The sequence below is a fragment of the Pygocentrus nattereri genome, chromosome 20 (genome assembly GCF_015220715.1).
Source record: "Pygocentrus nattereri isolate fPygNat1 chromosome 20, fPygNat1.pri, whole genome shotgun sequence".
NCBI lineage: Eukaryota > Metazoa > Chordata > Actinopteri > Characiformes > Serrasalmidae > Pygocentrus > Pygocentrus nattereri.
The window spans coordinates 33,192,376-33,212,529 of NC_051230.1; the positions used below are offsets into that span (position 1 = coordinate 33,192,376).

At 44.0% G+C, this 20,154-nt stretch overlaps 2 protein-coding genes across 7 annotated transcripts in view; one reads left to right on the top strand and one right to left on the bottom strand.

Annotated features, from left to right (window-relative positions):
• Positions 1-6,474: 6,474 nt before the first annotated feature.
• Positions 6,475-16,358, top strand: foxn4 (forkhead box N4). Its single transcript, XM_017684205.2, has 10 exons — positions 6,475-6,509; positions 7,939-8,006; positions 12,135-12,301; positions 12,532-12,623; positions 12,793-12,885; positions 13,321-13,442; positions 13,567-13,663; positions 14,074-14,281; positions 14,812-15,213; positions 15,338-16,358. The coding sequence occupies exons 2-10, from the start codon at positions 7,942-7,944 to the stop codon at positions 15,586-15,588; spliced, it is 1,497 nt and encodes a 498-aa protein (XP_017539694.2). The 5' UTR covers positions 6,475-6,509; positions 7,939-7,941; the 3' UTR covers positions 15,589-16,358.
• A 769-nt stretch (positions 16,359-17,127) lies between these two features.
• acacb (acetyl-CoA carboxylase beta) overlaps positions 17,128-20,154 on the bottom strand; it is a 48,985-nt gene continuing 45,958 nt past the window's right edge. For all 6 annotated transcript variants that reach the window (XM_017684192.2, XM_017684194.2, XM_037531330.1 and 3 more), the window contains one exon: positions 17,128-19,055. In XM_017684192.2, coding sequence (XP_017539681.1) covers positions 18,926-19,055 — 130 coding nt within the window. In that variant the 3' untranslated portion in view covers positions 17,128-18,925. The remainder of the gene's footprint in view (positions 19,056-20,154) is intronic.

The window sequence follows — 20,154 nt, forward strand, 5'->3', positions numbered from 1 at the left end:
TTACAATTAAACAGGCTGTTTTCGTTACTGTACCTTTAAGAGTAATATATGTAAATGAGCTCTGTTCCGATTGGGCTCTATTTAAAATGCAGTCCAGGCTAAAACACACCTCCTCAGTTCAGTGTGAATGGGTGGGGCTAAATTGCTAGAGGCTGAATAAATGTGTAGTTTTATTGCGACATCACAAAAACAGTGAATTTGAAATGAATTGAATTAATTATATGGCGTGTACAGCATGTTAATCATATCGATATCAAAAATGTTTTACTTCAAAAAGAGAGAAAATTCAGTCCCCTGTGTAGGGGCCCTTTAAAGTGGCTGAATCCTCTGGCTGGAAGGGCTATTTGGATACTTTTGGACATATCATAATATATGAATTAAGCTAAATGTGATCAAAATGTGGTGCAAGTTGATAATGTCTAGATTATTCAGGGTAGGTTGACTCTTACAGAGCTTTTGCAACATTGAGCCATTTGATTTGGCCTGAAAGTGCCCACAACCCCCCCCCCCCCCCACCTCTTCGCCCAGTGAGAGTACAAACACAATTTTACACAGCGTTAAATATTAAAATTCAATTTTTTTTAAATATTCTATTTCTGTAGTGCTTTTATTCACAAAACACTATTAAAAGCCCAATTTGTCTCACTTATCTTTTCATATGTGTACTGATTAGTCCTCAAACACAGGACTTTAGCCCTCTGGGTCATTTCTGCCGTATTGCAGAGCATTTCTCTATAAGTGCAGTAACAGCCTGGAGTCGGCTTCAGAAAGCCTGTCAGCGTGTCTTTAAACAGGAGTGAGACTAATAACTGCGCAGGACCTTCATGAAAACCTGGAAAGCATGTCATATTGTAGGTTAGTCAGATCGGGCTGTCATGCATGCAAACCGAACCACTCTCCGATCTACAGAACAGCACTGCTTACCACACATGCTCTGTGTTGACCCCCTCTAATCTGAGGGGTCTGAGAATGAGCTGATGAGTGGAATAGGGTGTGTTAGTCATTATCCTGAGTAGCAGGTGCACGTTAATGATTTTATTTTAAGATCAGAGCAGAGGAAGTGTGTGTTTTCTTTTTATTGTTATTATATAAAAGTATAAGTCGTGGGCTGGAGGTCAGGGATCTGGCCCTGTGACCGGAAGGTCGCCGTTTCGATCCCCAGAGCCGACAGTCCATTACTGAGGTGTCCTTGAGCAAGACACCTAACCCCCAACTGCTCCCCGGGTGCTGCGGATTGGGCTGCCCACTGCTCCGGGCAAGTGTGCTCACTGCCCCCTAGTGTGTGTATGTGGTGTTTCACTTCATGGATGGGTTAAATGCGGAGGTGGAATTTCCCCGTTTGTGGGATTAAAAAGTGTCACTCACTCATATAATTATCAGTTTTTTAATGTTTTTTTACAATACATTTTGTGAATTGGTGTGTTTTGTGATTTAATTTTTACATATTATTTTCTTTTAGTGTGTATTTGATTACATATTAACCATTTGATGCAGGAAATTAGAAAATTTGGTGGAACTCCCCTTCAGACACCTTATACCTACAGTGTATGGGAGGCAAATCCAGCCAAAAAGGAAATGAAAATGAAAACAGTAAAATGTAAACACAAAGTCTCTTTTTACCATTTCTTTTTCCAAACATCTGAGCAAATATCCTGTTAAAACTGAAATGAAATGAAATGAAATGCCTTCATTTGTGATTTCATTTTGGATGTCCTAAAATGTACCCCGTAGCGTATATTTGCATGTTGGTCAGATAGAAAAAGAAAATGAAAAGTGGAAAATGAAAAGTGAATCTCCAGCAGGTGGCGCTGATGTTCGTTTTCATTTGCCTTTTCATTCTGACAGTTAAACGGAATCACAGACGGTCACTTTGCTGTTCATTTATTCTTTTTGCATTATCATTTCCATTTTGTCAGATTTGATCGCCATGAAAAAGAAATAAGAAAGTAAACTTTGCAGTTTGATTTTAGTTTTGACAGTTTTCTGCGTTTCATGAAGAAAAGCCAAAGCCAAAGTGAAGTTTGTGTTTTCTTTTGTCTGTTAGCTTTTCATTTTAGATTTGGCCATAAAAAAACAGAAAAACGACTAAAATGAAAAGACGAAGAGGCGTTTTCAATTTATTTTTATTTTCGTCGCAAGCGGCTCGGGATCATGTGAAAAATTCAATTGTACATGAAGGCTTTTCATTTCATTTCAGGTTTGGCAGGATGTTTGCTCAGATGTTTGGAAAAGGAAACGGCAAAAAGAGGCTCGAGTTTACATTTTACTGTTTTCACTTCCTTTTCGGCTGGATTTGCCTCCCATGCAGTGGGCTGTAAACACAGCGGCTGGGGCTGTGGGGCAGGCGTTAGGACCCTGCGGAGGAGCCCGGGGGGTGTCTCTTTTTGTCCGTTGCTGCTCGTGCATTGATTGTGCCCATTGTGACTTCCGAGCTCCACCATCTGTGACGTCCCATGTGGCTCGAGTCAATTAACGTCGCGCGCTTCCCTCCGGATTAAACACGTTTAAAGTCCCGGTTCAGAGGGAAAAACACACACAGCGGTCTGGTAAACACGCGCGGGTTAACCGGGCCGGAGCTGCGTTAGCCCTGAACCCAGGCTCTCTCTCTCTCTCTCTCTCTCTCTCTCTCTCTACTCTCTACTCTCTTCCTCTCTCTACTCTCTCTCTCTCTCTCTCTCTCTCTCTCTCTCTACTCTCTCTCTCTCTCTCTCTCTCTCTCTCTCTCTCTCTCCTCTCTACTCTCTCTCTCTCTCTACTCTCTCCTCTCTCTCTCTCTCTCTCTCTCTACTCTCTACTCTCTACTCTCTCTCTCTACTCTCTCTCTCCCTCTCTCTCTCTCTCTCTCTCTCTCTCTCTCTCCTCTCTCTCTACTCTCTCCTCTCTACTCTCTCTCTCTCTCTCTCTCTCTGTCTCCTCTCTCTCTCTCCTCTCCTTTCTCCTCTCTCCCTCCTCTCTCTCCTCTCTCTTCTCTCTCTTTTCTCCTCTCTCTCTCCTCTCTCTCATTTCTCTCCTCTCCTCTTTCCTCTCTCTCCTCTCTCTCTTCTCTTCTCTCTCTTCTTAAATGTACATTTGTATTGTCAAAGCTCAAAAAGTTAACAATAAATAAAATAAAACACAAACCAAGATTAATGTGTGATAATGTAATATTTAAGAGGAGAAAGTGTTGATCATTAATAATATAAAAGTATATGGAAAAACAAAACCTATTGAATGTGTGTAAAGTTTATAACAGAAAAGAGAAAAATGAATTAATTATAAACATATTTATGTGATTAAGAAGGGAGAAAGAAATATATATATATATATATAAAATGTATGTATGTTTGTACATATATAAGTAAAGGCTGTGGTCTGGTGGTCACTCACTGTCCCTGAGAGAACGGCACTCGTACACATATCTGGCTGCAGTGGACGCTGCTGGACCCTCTCCTACTATAACTGCCAGTTTATCTTCATCTCTGAGCGTCCTGAACTTTTTTATCGGTTTTTCAAATTCTTTAAAATATTTATTTCTAATAGCCTCATATTTTGGGCAGTTTAGTAGGAAGTGCACCTCTGTCTCTACCTCACCTGTCCTGCAGTGACTGCACACTCTCTCCTCTGTCTCTACCTCACCTGTCCTGCAGTGACCGCACACTCTCTCCTCTGTCTCTACCTCACCTGTCCTGCAGTGACCGCACACTCTCTCCTCTGTCTCTACCTCACCTGTCCTGCAGTGACCACACTCTCTCCTCTGTCTCTACCTCACCTGTCCTGCAGTGACCACACACTCTCTCCTCTGTCTCTACCTCACCTGTCCTGCAGTGACTGCACACTCTCTCCTCTGTCTCTACCTCACCTGTCCTGCAGTGACCACACACTCTCTCCTCTGTCTCTACCTCACCTGTCCTGCAGTGACCACACTCTCTCCTCTGTCTCTACCTCACCTGTCCTGCAGTGACCACACACTCTCTCCTCTGTCTCTACCTCACCTGTCCTGCAGTGACCGCACACTCTCTCCTCTGTCTCTACCTCACCTGTCCTGCAGTGACCGCACTCTCTCTCCTCTGTCTCTACCTCACCTGTCCTGCAGTGACCACACACTCTCTCCTCTGTCTCTACCTCACCTGTCCTGCAGTGACCACACGCTCTCTCCTCTGTCTCTTCCTCGCCTGTCCTGCAGTGACCGCACTCTCTCTCCTCTGTCTCTACCTCACCTGTCCTGCAGTGACCGCACACTCTCTCCTCTGTCTCTACCTCACCTGTCCTTCAGTGACCGCACACTCTCTCCTCTGTCTCTACCTCGCCTGTCCTGCAGTGACCGCACACTCTCTCCTCTGTCTCTACCTCACCTGTCCTGCAGTGACCACACACTCTCTCCTCTGTCTCTACCTCACTTGTCCTGCACTGACCACACACTCTCTCCTCTGTCTCTACCTCACCTGTCTTGCAGTGACTGCACACTCTCTCCTCTGTCTCTACCTCACCTGTCCTGCAGTGACCACACACTCTCTCCTCTGTGTCTACCTCACCTGTCCTGCAGTGACCACACACTCTCTTCTCTGTCTCTACCTCACCTGTCCTGCAGTGACCACACACTCTCTCCTCTGTCTCTACCTCACCTGTCCTGCACTGACCACACACTCTCCCCTCTGTCTCTACCTCACCTGTCCTGCAGTGACCACACACTCTCTCCTCTGTCTCTACCTCACCTGTCCTGCAGTGACCACACACTCTCTCCTCTGTCTCTACCTCACCTGTCCTGCAGTGACCACACACTCTCTCCTCTGTCTCTTCCTCACCTGTCCTGCAGTGACCACACTCTCTCTCCTCTGTCTCTTCCTCACCTGTCCTGCAGTGACCACACTCTCTCTCCTCTGTCTCTATCTCACCTGTCCTGCAGTGACCACACACTCTCTCCTCTGTCTCTACCTCACCTGTCCTGCAGTGACCACACTCTCTCCTCTGTCTCTACCTCACCTGTCCTGCAGTGACCACACACTCTCTCCTCTGTCTCTACCTCACCTGTCCTGCAGTGACCACACACTCTCTCCTCTGTCTCTACCTCACCTGTCCTGCAGTGACCACACACTATCTCCTCTGTCTCTCCTCTCATGCTAGCCAGTACTTTTTAAACCTGCCTCTCGATGGCTGCATTTCTCTCGCCTTCTTCTGTCTCTCTCCTCTCTCTCTTCTCTCTCTCCTCTCTCTTCTCTCTCTCCTCTCTCTTCTCTCTCTCTTTCTGTCTCTCTCCTCTCTCTCTTCTCTCTCTCCTCTCTCTTCTCTCTCTCCTCTCTCTCCTCTCCTCTCTCTTCTCTCTCTCCCCTCTCTCTATTTGTCTCTCGCCTCTCTCTCTTCTCTCTCTTCTCTCTTCTCTCTCTCCTCTTCTTTCTTCTCTCTCTCCTCTCTCTCTTCTCTCTCCTCTCTCTCTTCTGTCTCTTGTGTCTTCTCTCTCTCTCCTCTTTCTCCTCTCTCTTCTCTCTCTGCTCTCCTCTGTTCTATCTCTCCTCTCTCTTCTCTCTCCTCTCTCTACTCACTCCTCTCTCCTCTCTCTCTCTTCCCTTCTCTTCTCTCTCTCTTCTCTCCTCTCCTCTCTCTTTTCTCTCTCCTCTCTCTCTCCACCTCTTAGCGCGGCTCCCCACTCAGCCGCGCGCCGCTCGCATCTCTTTTCCCGCTGCAGGAGCCGCGCGCGCAGCAAAGGCGCGAGGAGGGAGGTGTTTGAGTGTGTCTGTGTGTGAGAGTGAGTGTGTGTGTGTGTGTGTGAGTGTGTGTGTGTGTGTGTGAGTGTGTGTGTGTGTGTGTGTGTGTGTGAGTGTGTGTGTGTGTGTGTGTGTGTGTGTGTGTGTGTGTGTGTGTGTGTGAGTGTGTGTGAGTGTGTGTGTGTGTGTGTGTGTGTGTGGTGCTCTGACACGCTCAGTGTTGGTGTGGTCAGTGTTTGGTTGCCCGGGGCTGCAGGTGCACTAGAGGAGAAAGACCCGAGTGAACTTCAGTGGTTTTTACATCTTAGTGTTAACGGAAGTTTTAGTGTTTTAAAGGCGTGAATTTTTATTTCTTATTGTTTTTTGTAAAACACACAGAACAGAGCCGTTTCCTAAAGTGTGAAAATGGACATGTGTGTTATTTTATCATCTTTTTTCCTTTCATATATTTATTCTTAGGGAATCCGGCGCTGGAAATGCTGTAAAAGTCCTGCTGGTTTTGTTTTTATCCCTTATTTTTACACTTTTATTGTGTTATAAATCTGGACAGTGCGCGCCGCGGTTCTGAGGTTAATCTCACTGTTATTCGTTGTATCTACAGTAAAAGTCTCCCGCTGCTCTCTGTACAGTTTTATTATTTATTTTTCTGGACAGTCAGAGCCGCGCGCTCGCTGCAGCTGTCAGAGCTCGCGCCCTCCTCCTCTCAGTGCGCACGCGCGGAGCTGCGCGGGGAGGGAAATTTAAAAAACGGTTTTTTGGGGCTCGAGCGCCTCGAGACCGACCGGAGAGCCGCGGCGGAGAGAAGCGGAGAGCAGCGGCGGAGCCGAGCGGGTAAGAGAGACACACGGACGGCTTTTATACCGAGTACCAGCTTTACTGAGGACACAGTGCGGGAGAGGCGGGCCAGGGACCCGTTTAGCCCGGTTTAGGTCCGGTTCGGGTTCGGGTTCGGGTTCGGGTTCGGGTTCGGGTTAGCTCGCCGTGCTAAAGCTCAGCCACATCCACCTGCCTTCATCTCACACCGTCACAGCGAGACCGAGCCGGGTTCACGGCTCCGCCGCGAGTCAGCCCGCGCTCTCAGCTGAAGACCGTTTATAGAGCTCATTGAATTCGGACACAGCCCGAGTTCATCACAAGAACATGAGCTTATCACACTCACATTAGGCTGCGTCCCAAACCGCGCTGCTCCCACACACTCTAAAACTGCCTCTCAGGGCTTCTTCTGTAAACAGAATGTTTGAGTTCTAGATAACAATTTCATGCTTAAACGGTTCTTTGCATGGTGAAGTGGTTCTTCAGAGTGATTGTATAGGGTTCTATATGGGATCTTTTTGAAAAAAAAAGGGTTCTGCTATGGCATACAATCTTGACGTCATCACTATAGCAGAACCCCTTTTGGTGCTACATAGAACCATTTCACCATGCAGAGAGCCATATAAGCGCGGAATGATTCTGTGTAGCACTCGTGTCTCTAAACAGAACCATTCTCTTTATTAAAGAACCTATTTTTTAAAAGAACCATCCTTTTAAAGTGTATATCTGTGTTACACCAGTGAATGGACTGATTAGTTTTGACACAATGTAACGTGGTGGTATGTGGATTAGGACGCAGCCTTGGTCTGCTGGTCACAGTGGACCAGCGATAGCAGTAGAACCTGGCTGTGAGGAAAAGGGTCGTCATTAGAAGCTCATTCAAGACGGGAAATTACAGAATTTCATCACCAATCAACAAAATGTCTTTATTATACTAAATGTCCTCAGAAACAGGTGATTTTCTACTGATTAAATGTTACACTGACTTCGATTAGGTGAGTGAAGTTGATGTGGCGCCAGAGTGGACAACTGAATCAAGCTTGAAGCTCTAAGGGTGGCTGTCGGGGTGAATGTGTTAATAAAAACGAGCCTCTCAGTGCCTCAGATTTCCTCTATTCACTGAGCGATGTGTCACATAACTGACAAATGGCTGTCAGTATCGTCCTTTACGAGCAGAGCCAGACAGTCAGCGCTGATGAGGAACGCTTCTCTGGCACTTCAGGATGTTTGTTCTCTGCACTTTATTGGCTGCACTTTCCTAATAGAGTATCATTAATGGGCCACTCCGACTTTAATATTGGGGTCTAATAAACGAACGTAATGCGTTTTCCAGCTGTTCGGTCCCAGATTACAGCACACTACTGTTAGAGTGCTTTAAAGAGAGGCCTGTGTGTTTGTAATGAGGATGAACGTGTTAAAGTCTGAGGTCTGTGTATTTCTGCTGTAGGAGATGATAGAAGGGGCTTTTCCACACAGGATGGCAGGACTGATGGAAAACTCAGCTCAGGACTACAGGTACAGTCCACTGCGCTTACACTTCCTTTGGTTCTTCATTCACTCATTCTTTTTGTTGCGTATTGAGGGGATAATGCCCTGCGTGTGCTTACTTACTTTTTTCCTTAATTTTTGGGCTTTTCCAAAAGTTCTAGCGTATGAACGCGTCTGTTTTAGAGGCCGATTCCTTTGTTTTTATTGCTTATTACAGATCAGAGTCTAGACTGTCTAAACTGGTAGAGGGTGTTCAGTGTAAATTCTCACTGTACCGTTTAAGAACAATGTGCCAAGATGCATTTGGGAGACCCACACACTCAAAAACATAAAAAAGGGTATAGAAAATGGTTCTTTGGAGAACAATAAACGCTCAAAGAACCATTTGCATGATTCAGAGAATCAGCTATAAATGGTTCTATATAGCACCTGAAAGAAACACATTTTGGTGCCACGTAGAACCCCTTTCAAAAGGTTCTGTATAGAACTATCTATAGCACATTCTAACCCTTTCTACAGTGCAGAAGGTTCTATATAGAACCGTCTTCTTTACTAAAGAACCATCACACCTCCAAGTGTGTAGGAGAGAATGAAGAGCACGTCATCACATCACCACGGATATTTTTATTATGAGAAACAGGTAAATAATTTGACGTATTTGATCTGTAGAAAGCTGTGTTCAGGTTTTAGGACGCCGACTGTAAGCGGGTGTTCGTGTGAGAGGCCGCGTGTTTTGTGCAGACATTAAGGAGTGGGAGAATGCGCCGTGTTGGGCTCTGAATGGAGCTGTCAGAAAGCATCAGCTCTGTTTACGCGCCTGCTGCGGTCAGGAGAGAGGAGGAGGGGGCAAACTGAGAATCTCCCTCCACCCGTGCCCCCCCTACACACTTTTCCCGTGGATCCTTAATAGTTTGCATCAGTGAGCAAATCATTTCTCCTCTCTCTCCTTCCATTCGTATAACTTCAGTCTAATTACTGTGAACAGATCTTACAATACGCGGCCGGGTTTACAACGAGACGTCAGAAACGCAAACAAGTACCGGGATGCCCCCCCCCACCCCCCCACCACCCCCCCACCCCCTCTTCTCCATCCTTGATTATCCCAAATTCGTGTTATTGTTATGAATTATTTAAGAATCACAAAAGAAATCCTCGACCCTCCAGACCCCCACAATTAGTAGAGCACAATGAAGAGTGTTTTATAAATCACTACATTCATTATCGTCATTATATTCGTGCTTCAGCAGAACCTGGACAAAGAGCGGATCCGTTTGATCCGGGAGTGGCAGAGCGTGGGCGGCGTGGCGCATTGCTGCTGCGTTTTGGGACGGGCTAAATTAAGATTTCATTACAGGTTAAAGATCTGGATGGTCAGGGTTGCAGTTTCTGCTGTCGCTCCCTGTGAACAGCAGGTCGCAGCAACAAGTGCGACTGTGGTGTAACATCGGACCGGCTGTCGGTTTCGTGCCAGAATCAGCCCCAGAACATCTGCTGGATCCACATGGTGTTTTGAGGATTGGTGCCAAGCATTTAGTACGTTAAAGACCAGACCGCCTTATGGATGTCTTCACTGGACGAGAGCGGGTTTACACGTATAGCAGGCAACTGAGTTTTCATGGGAGGATCAAACCTACCCTTTCTGTTTCAGGCTTAAGTTTAAAGTTAGGTTTTAATTTAATTAAAATATTAATAGCTATGCATTTTCTTTGGAATTTGACTTAACAGTTCAACCCTGACATTTCTTTTAATCTTGAATTGTAGACTTTATTACAATTTTACCAACATTTTCACAAACCAGTGGTCTTAATGAGGACGAACAAGTGTGATGACAATCTGTTAGAAATCTGTTACAGTCGTACGAACGGGCAACGCTCCCGAGGCGTTCGCCAGGTGTTATTCAGCTGGGAGGCTTTTGTGTAATGACACTTACAGGGTAGAAACAGCTGTTAAACTACGCGCGTAAGTGCGGTTGCAAGGTGTCTTCTTTATGTGGTTCAGGGCAGGAAATCCTACTTCAAAGCTCAGAGGAATAAAGGATAAGTTGTCTGGGCGGTGTAAAGTTTCACTTGAGTGAGCGCATGTTCTCCAAGGGTTCTTTAGTAAAGGCAACAGTTGCATGCAGAACCATGACAACTTAATTCTGAGCACAACATGTACATGTATGTGTTTTTTAGTTTAACTATTATTGGTTTTTAAACTCCAGTAAAAATATTGTAACTTCAGTGAAATAATGACTGTGACAAAAGTTGAAGTTTCTTAGGTAGAAGTACAAAAGTAGCAGCTTAAAAAAAAAATAAGTTCTGTGCAGAATATTAGTTCATCCAGCACCGACATAGGAACTGAAGTTTGATAAACCTCAGAAGTCAACAGTGTGACCAATCGCAAAGCAGTGCAGACGTCATTACAGATGTAATATAATGAAACTAAACATGAAAAATTGTATCTGCATGTTTGTGACTAGAATGTAAGAGTAAAAAAATAGAATTTCTTCTTAATGATCTTTTCTGAGTAAAGTATCATTTGAAAATACTCAAATTTCTTTAAGTGCGTGTAACAGAGTAAATGGAACTACTGCTGTTATGAATTGGGTTAAGATTCATGATCAATAACCTATTTTTATATAGTGGTGCTGTATAGAGCTTATGCATTCTCTTAAAAAGATGGTGCTTCGAGGGTTCTTTAATATAGAAAGTGATTGTATACAGAACCATGAACACTGAAAGAACACTTTGCATGATGAAAAGCGTTCAAATTGGTGTGAAATGTTCATGAATGTGCTACAGACGGTTCTATATAGAACCTTTTTGAAAAGAGTTCTGTAGAGCACGCAAAAGGGTTCTTACAATGTTGCAAGCATGACATTGACAGAAGAACCGTTTTGTAAAAAAGGTTATGTGGCAATATCTACAGTACTTTTTCCATCAGTTTGAAGAACCTACCCTTTTATGATGCAAAGAACCCTTTAATCATGCAAAGGCTTCTTTGATTGGTCATGGTTCTATATAGAGCCAGTTTCTTTACTAAAGTACCCTTGAAGCACAATGTTGAGCGTGGTTCTATATAGCACATTTACAGATGCTAAGTCAGAACCTTTGGTACTATACAGAACCCTTTTTTGCCTAAAGTGTGGAGCCCAAGGCCGTGTCCCGTGTCTACCCTCTCCACTGATGTAATTTATTCAGGTGACAGACTGAGAGTGCTCCTTGTACTAACCCCCCTAAACTACCCCCTCAGGCACTGTCTACTGCCCCGTGTGCAGGGGGAGGGGGCAGAAGGCAGGGCTCGGGTGGAAAGGGACAGGGAAACAGATGGCATCCTATTTGTCTGAGTTGTGTGAGGCCTGTCATTCCAGCAGATTAATGCAAGGGGTTGGTTAAAAAAAAAAACGGTAGAGACAATCAAGGAAGGGTCTGGAGGAGGGGAGGAGGGGCGTGGGGGAAAACAATGGTGCCACGTGCCGGGCTGCAGATTGTCGTTTGGGACACAATAGGTGATCATTTTTCAATAGGGCTGGACCAACTGTTGCAGACAACGTGTGCCCCATAACCATGTTTCAAATGATCTCACGCGTTGTTTACATACGATTCAGCCAATGGCGGCGAGGCAGGCCGTGGTCACCTGACCGCAGTTAGAGATTTTGAGTGGGGGGGGTGGAGGGGTACCACAGTGTCCCCCGACCCACAAAATAACCGAAAAAGTGAGGGTTGTCATAGCGACCCCAATTATTGGGCTGAATGGTGAGCGAGTGCAGGGACGTCTGGAGAGGATTCAAGAGCCTCTCCTCTCTGCATTCTCTCTCTCCCTCTCTCCACTCTTCTCCTCTCTCAAGTGCATTACTTCCCTCTTTCCACATTACTTTATTTTTTTAATTACACAATGTGGGACCGGCGGAAAGAGCTTTGTTTTGATGTTCTCTGCCACAGTGGAGGTGTTCTTCCAGTTGTTCATTAAGGGTGATATTACTAAACATTTCAAATAATCCAGTTTACTGGTGAAAAGTTTGAGTTTATGTTTATTTTGTCAGGGAGCATAAAGGAGTTAGCTGACTGGCTAATTTACATCAGATAACAGGCCTTTTCTACCAGCAGCTGTTTTAATCCCGGCTGATTTGAAAGTGTCAGTTGGTCTAAGCAGCGCTGTGCTCTGTCTCTGAAGGCTGTTGACGACGGACCCCTCCCAGCTGAATAAAGATGAGCTCCCCAGTGACCTCCAGTCTCTGTCCTGGCTGACTTCAGTGGACGTTCCCCGGCTGCAGCAGCTCGGCCCGGGACGACCCGACTTCAGCGTCTCCGCTCAGAACAGCCTGCTGGAGCAGCAGACAGGTCAGAGGGAACACTAAGACAGGGGGCAATCATTCAGAGCCGTCGTTTAGAATATAAAATATTTATTATTATTATTTATTTATTGATTAATCAATACGCATTAATACAAATTTAACAACATTATGAATAACACTCTATATGTGACTTATTTTCAGATCAGAAGGTTATTTTAGGATAAAATAATACAGAATATAATAGCATGATTTTAAATTCTGATTAAAAACCTACAGGCCAGATGAATAATATGACGGTAGCAGGAGGAGCAGCTTCCATGATCCACCTGCAGAGCAACATGCAGCACAGCCCGCTGGGAATGAGCAGCGTGAGTAACACCCAGCGGCCTGACGGACACTGAACACGCTTTTAAAGGAACACACTAGCATTTTTCAGTCTAATCTCTACCTGCACATCAACTGTTGATCATCTCAGACGATAATTTGGACGATTTCCTTTTACCTGTGTTAATGTGAGTGCTGTGTTCTGTTTCCCAGATGCCTCAGTTCTCTCCTGGGTTCCCATGTCCTGCCTCAGTTTACCAGGCCTCCTCTCAGCAGGTGCTGACCTTTTCCCAGGCCGGCCAGCAGGTACTTGAGATAATTAAATAATTGTTTGTACTCACCCATATCAGACCTGTCCTTGAGGGGAATGGCTCTGCATGGTTTCTCGTCCTTGACTTTGGAGACTTAAGCATGTCTGGGTTTGATTTCATCTATTTCATATATCTGACAAACCTGATCAAGCCTCTACGTCTTCAGGGGTTAATGGCTCATATTTATCTTAAATGTAAAATGCATTCTTACTCTTTGACTAATAGAGAGCAGAGATCATTTAGAGATCATTATCATTACAGATAATTAGGTGTTAGATCATTTTTTGCTACATTTTGCCACTTGTGAGCTATTGTACATCATACTTTGAGAAAGGGTGGTTTATGTTACTGGTACAACTAGTAGATTAACCGTTAAATTGAGCACAGAAAATATAAATTATAACATGGACTGTCTCTCTGCCGTCTCCAGTGTTCCCCTGGAGGACTGTATGGAGGTTATAACAGTCAGGGCCTGTTCCCCCAGCAGCGCATCCCTCCACACAGCCAAGACCTGCAACCCAAAACTTTCCCCAAACCTATTTACTCCTACAGGTAAGCAGCTGTCACTAGGAGAACAAGGCCTAAAACTAAACAATTTCACATCTGATTTAGATTAAGAATATCTTTCACACAGCAGCGTCTAATGTAAAGTCTACTGTCTCTTCTTTCTCCCAAGTTGCCTGATCGCTATGGCTTTGAAGAACAGTAAGACAGGCAGCCTCCCAGTCAGTGAAATCTACAGCTTCATGAAAGAGCACTTCCCATACTTTAAGGTAAGCTTTTAAAGTTCAAGAGCGGATGAAAACATTTCATTCATCTAGTACAGCCGATTCAGTGCATAATAGTTAATATATTAACACAATATATTAATAAATAATTAATAAATAATAACACAGTAATAATAATTACTCCATGTGTTTTGGGTCAGATGCGCTGGAGTGTGGGGTATGGATTCTCCAGCACTGACTTTAGGAACCACTGTGCTTTAAGCTTCAGAAGAAGGCCTATACAGGCATTTTCTCTGATACAGTGATGTGGTCTTGCAAGAGAGAAGAATTAAAGATTAATTTAAAAAATGTGTACTATTCTGGAAAAAGCATGCAAATAGAAAATGCTAAAGGTTTAGTATCAGATGACAAACACTTGATAAGCCTGTACATTTGTGTGTGACTGCGATTCTCAGACAGCACCAGACGGCTGGAAGAACTCAGTGCGGCACAACCTGTCTCTAAATAAATGCTTTGAAAAAGTGGAGAACAAGATGAGCGGCTCGTCACGGAAGGGCTGCCTGTGGGCGCTGAACCCTGCCAAGATCGACAAGATGGAGGAGGAGATGCAGAAATGGAAACGCAAAGATCTGCCGGCCATCCGCCGCAGCATGGCCAATCCAGGTCAGTGTCCCAGCTCCATACTCAGGTTTTCAGAGATGATCTTTTTTTTTTTTTTAAATAACCAAAATAATTAAAACTAGATATTTTTCCTTTTTGCTAGTTTGAAACAGAACTAGTCTGAGTATATGTGTATAAGGTTGAGCCTTGCTCTAGACACATTATTCAGGTGCTACAATGTAAGGCACTGGGTGACTTAGTGAAGAGCAAAGCAGATGCAGTACAAAATGCTAAATCACAGAAACTGTTGGACTTTGAAATATGGTTCATCGGTATGGTGAAAATGGTAATATGATTCCATGGCGTTTACTTTCCATAGTACAACTTCAAATACGATACGCCACTTAAAACTGCAAGTATATACGGTTGTTGTATTAAACTGCAAAAAGCTTTACTGACTAAGGGAGGCGGCAAGTTGACTTTGTTGAAAAATAGGCTTTTTGGCTGTCCGAGTGAATTCCTAGTTGGGGGCAGTGCAAATTTTTCTCCATTGTGAAAAACTTCTTTTTGACTTCACCCCTAACGTTCCTCAGACGAACTGGACAAGCTGATCACAGACCGGCCGGAGAGCTGTCGGCGAAAACCACTGGACCCCGGAATGACTCACTTACCCAGCTGTCCTCCGGGGGCTGCTCTGTCCGTTCCAGCACAACCTCAGCTTCAGCCGCAGCCGGTTGTGACGCTGTCCCTGCCGTGTCTGCCCATCCACCAGCAGTTCCAGCTGCATCTCCACAGTCAGTCCCGACTGGCCCCAGCGTCTCCAGCCCCGGCCCAGACTCCTCCACTCCACACGGTACCAGACCTCGCCAACAACAGCCCCCTGCCCCAGCACCCGCCGGCCAAACAACAGCCCCCTGACGTCTACACTGTCCACAGTGATGCCCATTCAGAGGTGGACACGCTGGACCCAAGCATCATGGATTTCGCCTTGCAAGGTTCATGTTTCATGAATTTTAAATCTAGTTTTCTGCATTAAATTTGTATATATTCTTTGATTTATCATATTATCTAACACTAAATATGTTCTTGGTGTCATTCATTCATTATAAATGAAAATAGGAAACTTGTGGGAAGAGATGAAGGACGACAGCTTTAACCTGGATGCTCTAGGAACATTCAGTAACTCTCCTCTCCGCTTGTCTGACTGTGACCTGGAGGCGGTGAACCTGACGCCAGCGTCCAGTGCAGCGGGACTGCCCTACTCAGACCTGCAGGTGACCAGCGTGTACACCTCCTACAGCACGCTGGACGGCCTCTCAAACCAGTACATCAGCGCACAGGGCACCAGCAAACCCATCATCCTGCATTAAAACACCTGCTGAACAGGAAACGGGCAAAACAAGCTTTACTCCAAAGGACCAGCAATGAAGACAACTGTGGCTTTTCATTTTCATCCCCTTTTAATTATGACTGTGGCTTTCATGGCTTCATGGTGAGCCATAACCAGTTTTCTTCGACCAGATATCAAGGCAGCTGAAAAAAGCACAAAGTATTTTTCTGGGCGGCTTTAGCCGAATGAACGCTTGACTACTACAATGAGGCATCATGGTGATTACACACCTCTGCCAGTGACACGGAGCCTCTGGAAAGCTGATTTTTTAAAACAAACACAATGAAACATCTGCCACCATCAGTTTCCGTTAGTGACAAAAACAGAAGAGAAATGGAAAAATTCTGGAAAAGAAGGAAAACAACTGGACTAATGGCTGTGTACATATGTGTGCTCCAAACAGAACTCAGAAGAACCATTTTTGCTGAAATACATTTTGTTTGCAGCACTTTTTTTGTTTGCGCAAATAACAGTATTTACATCAATGATGCAAGTGTGCACGTATTACAGGCGGCTCACGCAATTCCCTGCGGAGTGTGAGCTGACATTTCAACCAGCAAATCCTACTCAAGCCAATTACTGTGAGGAAAAAAGGGAAAACGTGGTACATGGACACCTTGAGATGTTCTGCAAAAGATCTGAGCCTTTAACCGTGCTGTTTCATAAGAGGCATCGACTGTTCTTATTTTTCACTGTTTGCATGTTAATGTTTTAACTGTAGTTTGTGTGTCTTTTGTTGTATTGTGATAGATGGCAAATGTACTTTGTAATTATTGTTTATTATTTATATTTATAAAAGAATTGGAGTGGGGCACAAATGATTTTTTTTAATGTATATATCAAAATATCTCCAAAATGACTGCTAGCCATGAAAACATGGCAAACTCTTGCATGGAAAAGGGGAATTCCACTGATTTTTCATATTGTCTGCACGATTAACTGTTTAAGATGTAAACAGAGTCGTTCAGAGCCGTTTGGTGTGAAACGCTCTGATCTAGAGAAGCTTACAGTCAGAACTGTTCACAGTGGTGGTGATAGGAACCAGACGTCCACCTTTAAAAGCTCCTCACAGAAAGTTCCTACATGAGATGGTTATGAATTCACAGCATGATGATAGACAGTTTTCCGACAGTTTTGAGGCTTAAAATATATTTTTAAATACTTTCATGGTAAAGAGGTACATGCAGGGCATTGTGAGGCCTCAAAGAAGACTCAGAAGACTCGTGTAGGTTATGTATTTGTGCTGTAGTCATGGCGACCCCTGGTTCCTATCACCACAGCTGTAAAGAAATCCGAGTCTCTACAATCAACCAGCACTCCGAATCACTCTGTTTACATCTCAGCCACTTTGACACTGATGTCAGCCTACATCACGAAGACCATCAGCAGCTCCTGCTACACGTTTCAGAAATACCTCAGGGCCCGAGGCACCACTCATTCCGAGGAGCATGCACTCACCGAGTGTACATTTCTAACCCGGACACAATAAAAGCACTGGATGAAATAATCACAGGTGTCCTTGTGAGAGTGTGCAAGTCGGCGAAAGTATTTTTATTTGAGTCATACATGCTGGTGGCCATGATCTTTTAAAACATCCTGATCATTTACAGCAAAAATCAGCCAGGCACTTCATGATGAGACACCTGTTCTAACTTGCTGCACATAGCTGATGGAAAACAAATGACATTTTAAAAACTATGAACTATTTGTAGCACCAAAATGGTTTCCTTACACGCTAAACAACTGGACCTGATCGTTCAACCCAAATTATCATCGAGCCACGGTTAGTTACTGCCATGTGTGACTTCAGTGTAAACTCTAATTTTGTGAGCATTAAAAATGAAACCGTACTCATCTGAGCCCAACATCTCCCGACGTTAATCCAGGTTACTCAGGGAACTGGCATCATTTTGTTTTTGTAAGCATAAACCTGAGGAACTCGTACTGCTCAAACACACACGTACAACCCTGTGGCAGTTCTTCAAAGGTCCAGTGGCTACTGTTAGTTTATAATACTGACATGTACTTAAATAAAAGCTGCATACATAAAATCGTTTGGCAGGTCTGATACAAGTCAGCAGTTTCCCTGAAAGAGCACTAGTGCTGGTCCTACTCTCTATCAACGTCTTACAAGAATAAAAAGCCATCAGATCTGCTAACACAGCTAATGAACTGAACTTGGTAGCCACTAATTCTCTCATCCACAAATGAGTTCTTTGCAGAACGCTCGTAAAAATCTCACTCGACTTGTAGCACAAAAGGCAGTTTGTATCACTAGATTGTATCTAGAACGAGTTACTCATTCAGCCTAATGGGAAACTGTAGAACACACTCAGTTTATACCACAACACCTACATTCAGAGTCAGTTACTCATTCAAACCAATGGGAAACTAGAACCCGGCTCGGGTTTTCATCCGAGCTTTTCATACAGTTTCTTAGTAGGTTGACGGGGATTTTAAACTCATTTGTGGATGGAGCATAACTAGGACAGCTGGCGTGATGTCTGGTAAGGCTATTTTGTAGTAGCTCAGTTTCATTCATTGTTAGCATCATTAACATTTCAGCTGAACTGATTCCTTGAAAAATGACACCAATCAAAGCTTTCCGGTTTTCAGTCTTTAACCCATGACAGTACATTCATGTGTCGGAAAGGCAGCTCCATCCAGACTCGGCATGGCAGACCCCAGTTCTGAAGGACAGCACTTAGTGTTTCCCTGCACTAATGACAGTAAATGAAGGGCTTGGAAATGAGCTTATAAGCTGATTTGACTGCGTCAAGTTCGTAGTGCTGCAGCACTGGAGTCTGACATCCTTTCATCTGGACCTTGACATATTATACGGACTGAAATAACAAAAACGCAAGGCTTAAATGTGGAATACGGGCAATGCTTACAGCATAAAGTGGTTGTACGTATTTGTGCAGTGATTTGTTTTTAAGGCAACAAGTGTGAAGGACACGAAATTAACACTGTGAAAACGAACATGTGCTCAGATATTGGTGCAGAGGAAGAACCTCCAAAAAACAACAACAGAAAAACCCACATTAACATCATGAAAGGTGAAATGCTCCGTATCTGAACACCGAGCTGAAAGAAATGTACTCGGAGTGACTTGGCATCTTCCTGTGTGCGTGTTTAGATCCTGAGACACAGACAAAAGAAAAGTCCTCTTTCCTTCTCCCATCTTATACTGTCTTACCTGCTTCTTACCCAGCTAAACCTGGACAGCCTGCTTATGAATCCTCAGCATCCACTCAAGGCTCGACTGGCATGTTTATTGTGCGTGGCGTTTGATCTGTATCTCCGGTGGTCTGGATTTAGCTGGTGCTGGTGTTGTTGTCCATAGTGGCCAACAGGTGGGACACTTTGGCCCTCTGGGACGGAGTGATGTTCTGGGCCATGTGCATGATGCAGTCCATAGCGACCTCTGGATTGGCCTCCAGCAGGCTGTGGAAACACAACACACATCTGTTAAGAAATAGCTAACTAGCAATGACTTCTATCTGTCAATCTCCTGGCTTTGTCTTTTACCAAACACCCAGTCTAGCTGGACTATTCCTGTCTGAGATCTGAACCTTTTCACATTTATTTCTCACAGCAATCATTGATTCAAAAGAGCTTTTATATGTGTAAATATATAAAAACATAAAGACGCTGTAAATGCATTTTAAAGATTAAAGTGTTTTCTCAAATACAGCAGCAAATATTAAGATATTCAAATTGTAAATAAACACATTTTATAATTTATATTTAAGTGCTGGATTTAAAATACTGAGGAAAACTACACATTTTTGCTGGTGTGAAAGTTTTGGAAAATAATATACTTTTCCAAAATATTAAACTCAGCAAATAAACAGAAACGGTGCAAATAAATAATTACCTCAGAATAAAAATAAACAAACAACTAAATAATGACTGCTGCCATCATTCAAAGTTCTGCCTGTACAACAAGTGATTTCGTCCTTTTACGATAACAGAAACCACATCGATCCCCACATTGACTCCAATGGAGGATTAAAGGGCAATTCCTCTATTTTTTCTACATTTCAGCATAATTAAAGGGCCAGTGTGATTTCGAGTGGTATGATGTGAAACGCTCTGTTCCGGAGAGACTCAGAGTTGTTCATGATGGTGGTGATAGGAACCAGACGTCCACCTCTAAAAGCTCCCTCACAGACAGTTCCTACATGAAATGGTTAGGAATTCACTGCCTGATGATGGAGACGCTGTTTTACAGGCATTTGAAGAGGTTTTGGATTTTAAAATCCATTCGTGGTGGAGGGATACATGCAGGGCATTATATGTCAAAATAGTCCAAAACAGTCTAGACTCTTCACAATTTTACCATCATCAAGATTCCATATAAAACTTCGCTGGTGGTTCTGGATAATATATAAAATGGCTATATCTGTGTTGTAGTCGTGTCGACCCCTGGTTCCCATCACCACCACTGTAAACCATTTCATACCAAACCACTCTGAATGACTCTGTTTACTATTAAGTTATGAGAAAGATGAGTGGAATCCCTGTTCAAGAGTTTTTGCAT

Excerpts from the sequence above, each read along its gene's own strand:
- foxn4 (XM_017684205.2), top strand. The coding sequence starts at position 7,942 with ATGATAGAAGGGGCTTTTCCACACAGGATGGCAGGACTGATGGAAAAC. Across the intron at positions 12,302-12,531 it reads CCTGCTGGAGCAGCAGACAG|GCCAGATGAATAATATGACG; the intron begins GTCAGAGGGAAC and ends AAAAACCTACAG. Across the intron at positions 13,443-13,566 it reads AAACCTATTTACTCCTACAG|TTGCCTGATCGCTATGGCTT; the intron begins GTAAGCAGCTGT and ends CTTTCTCCCAAG.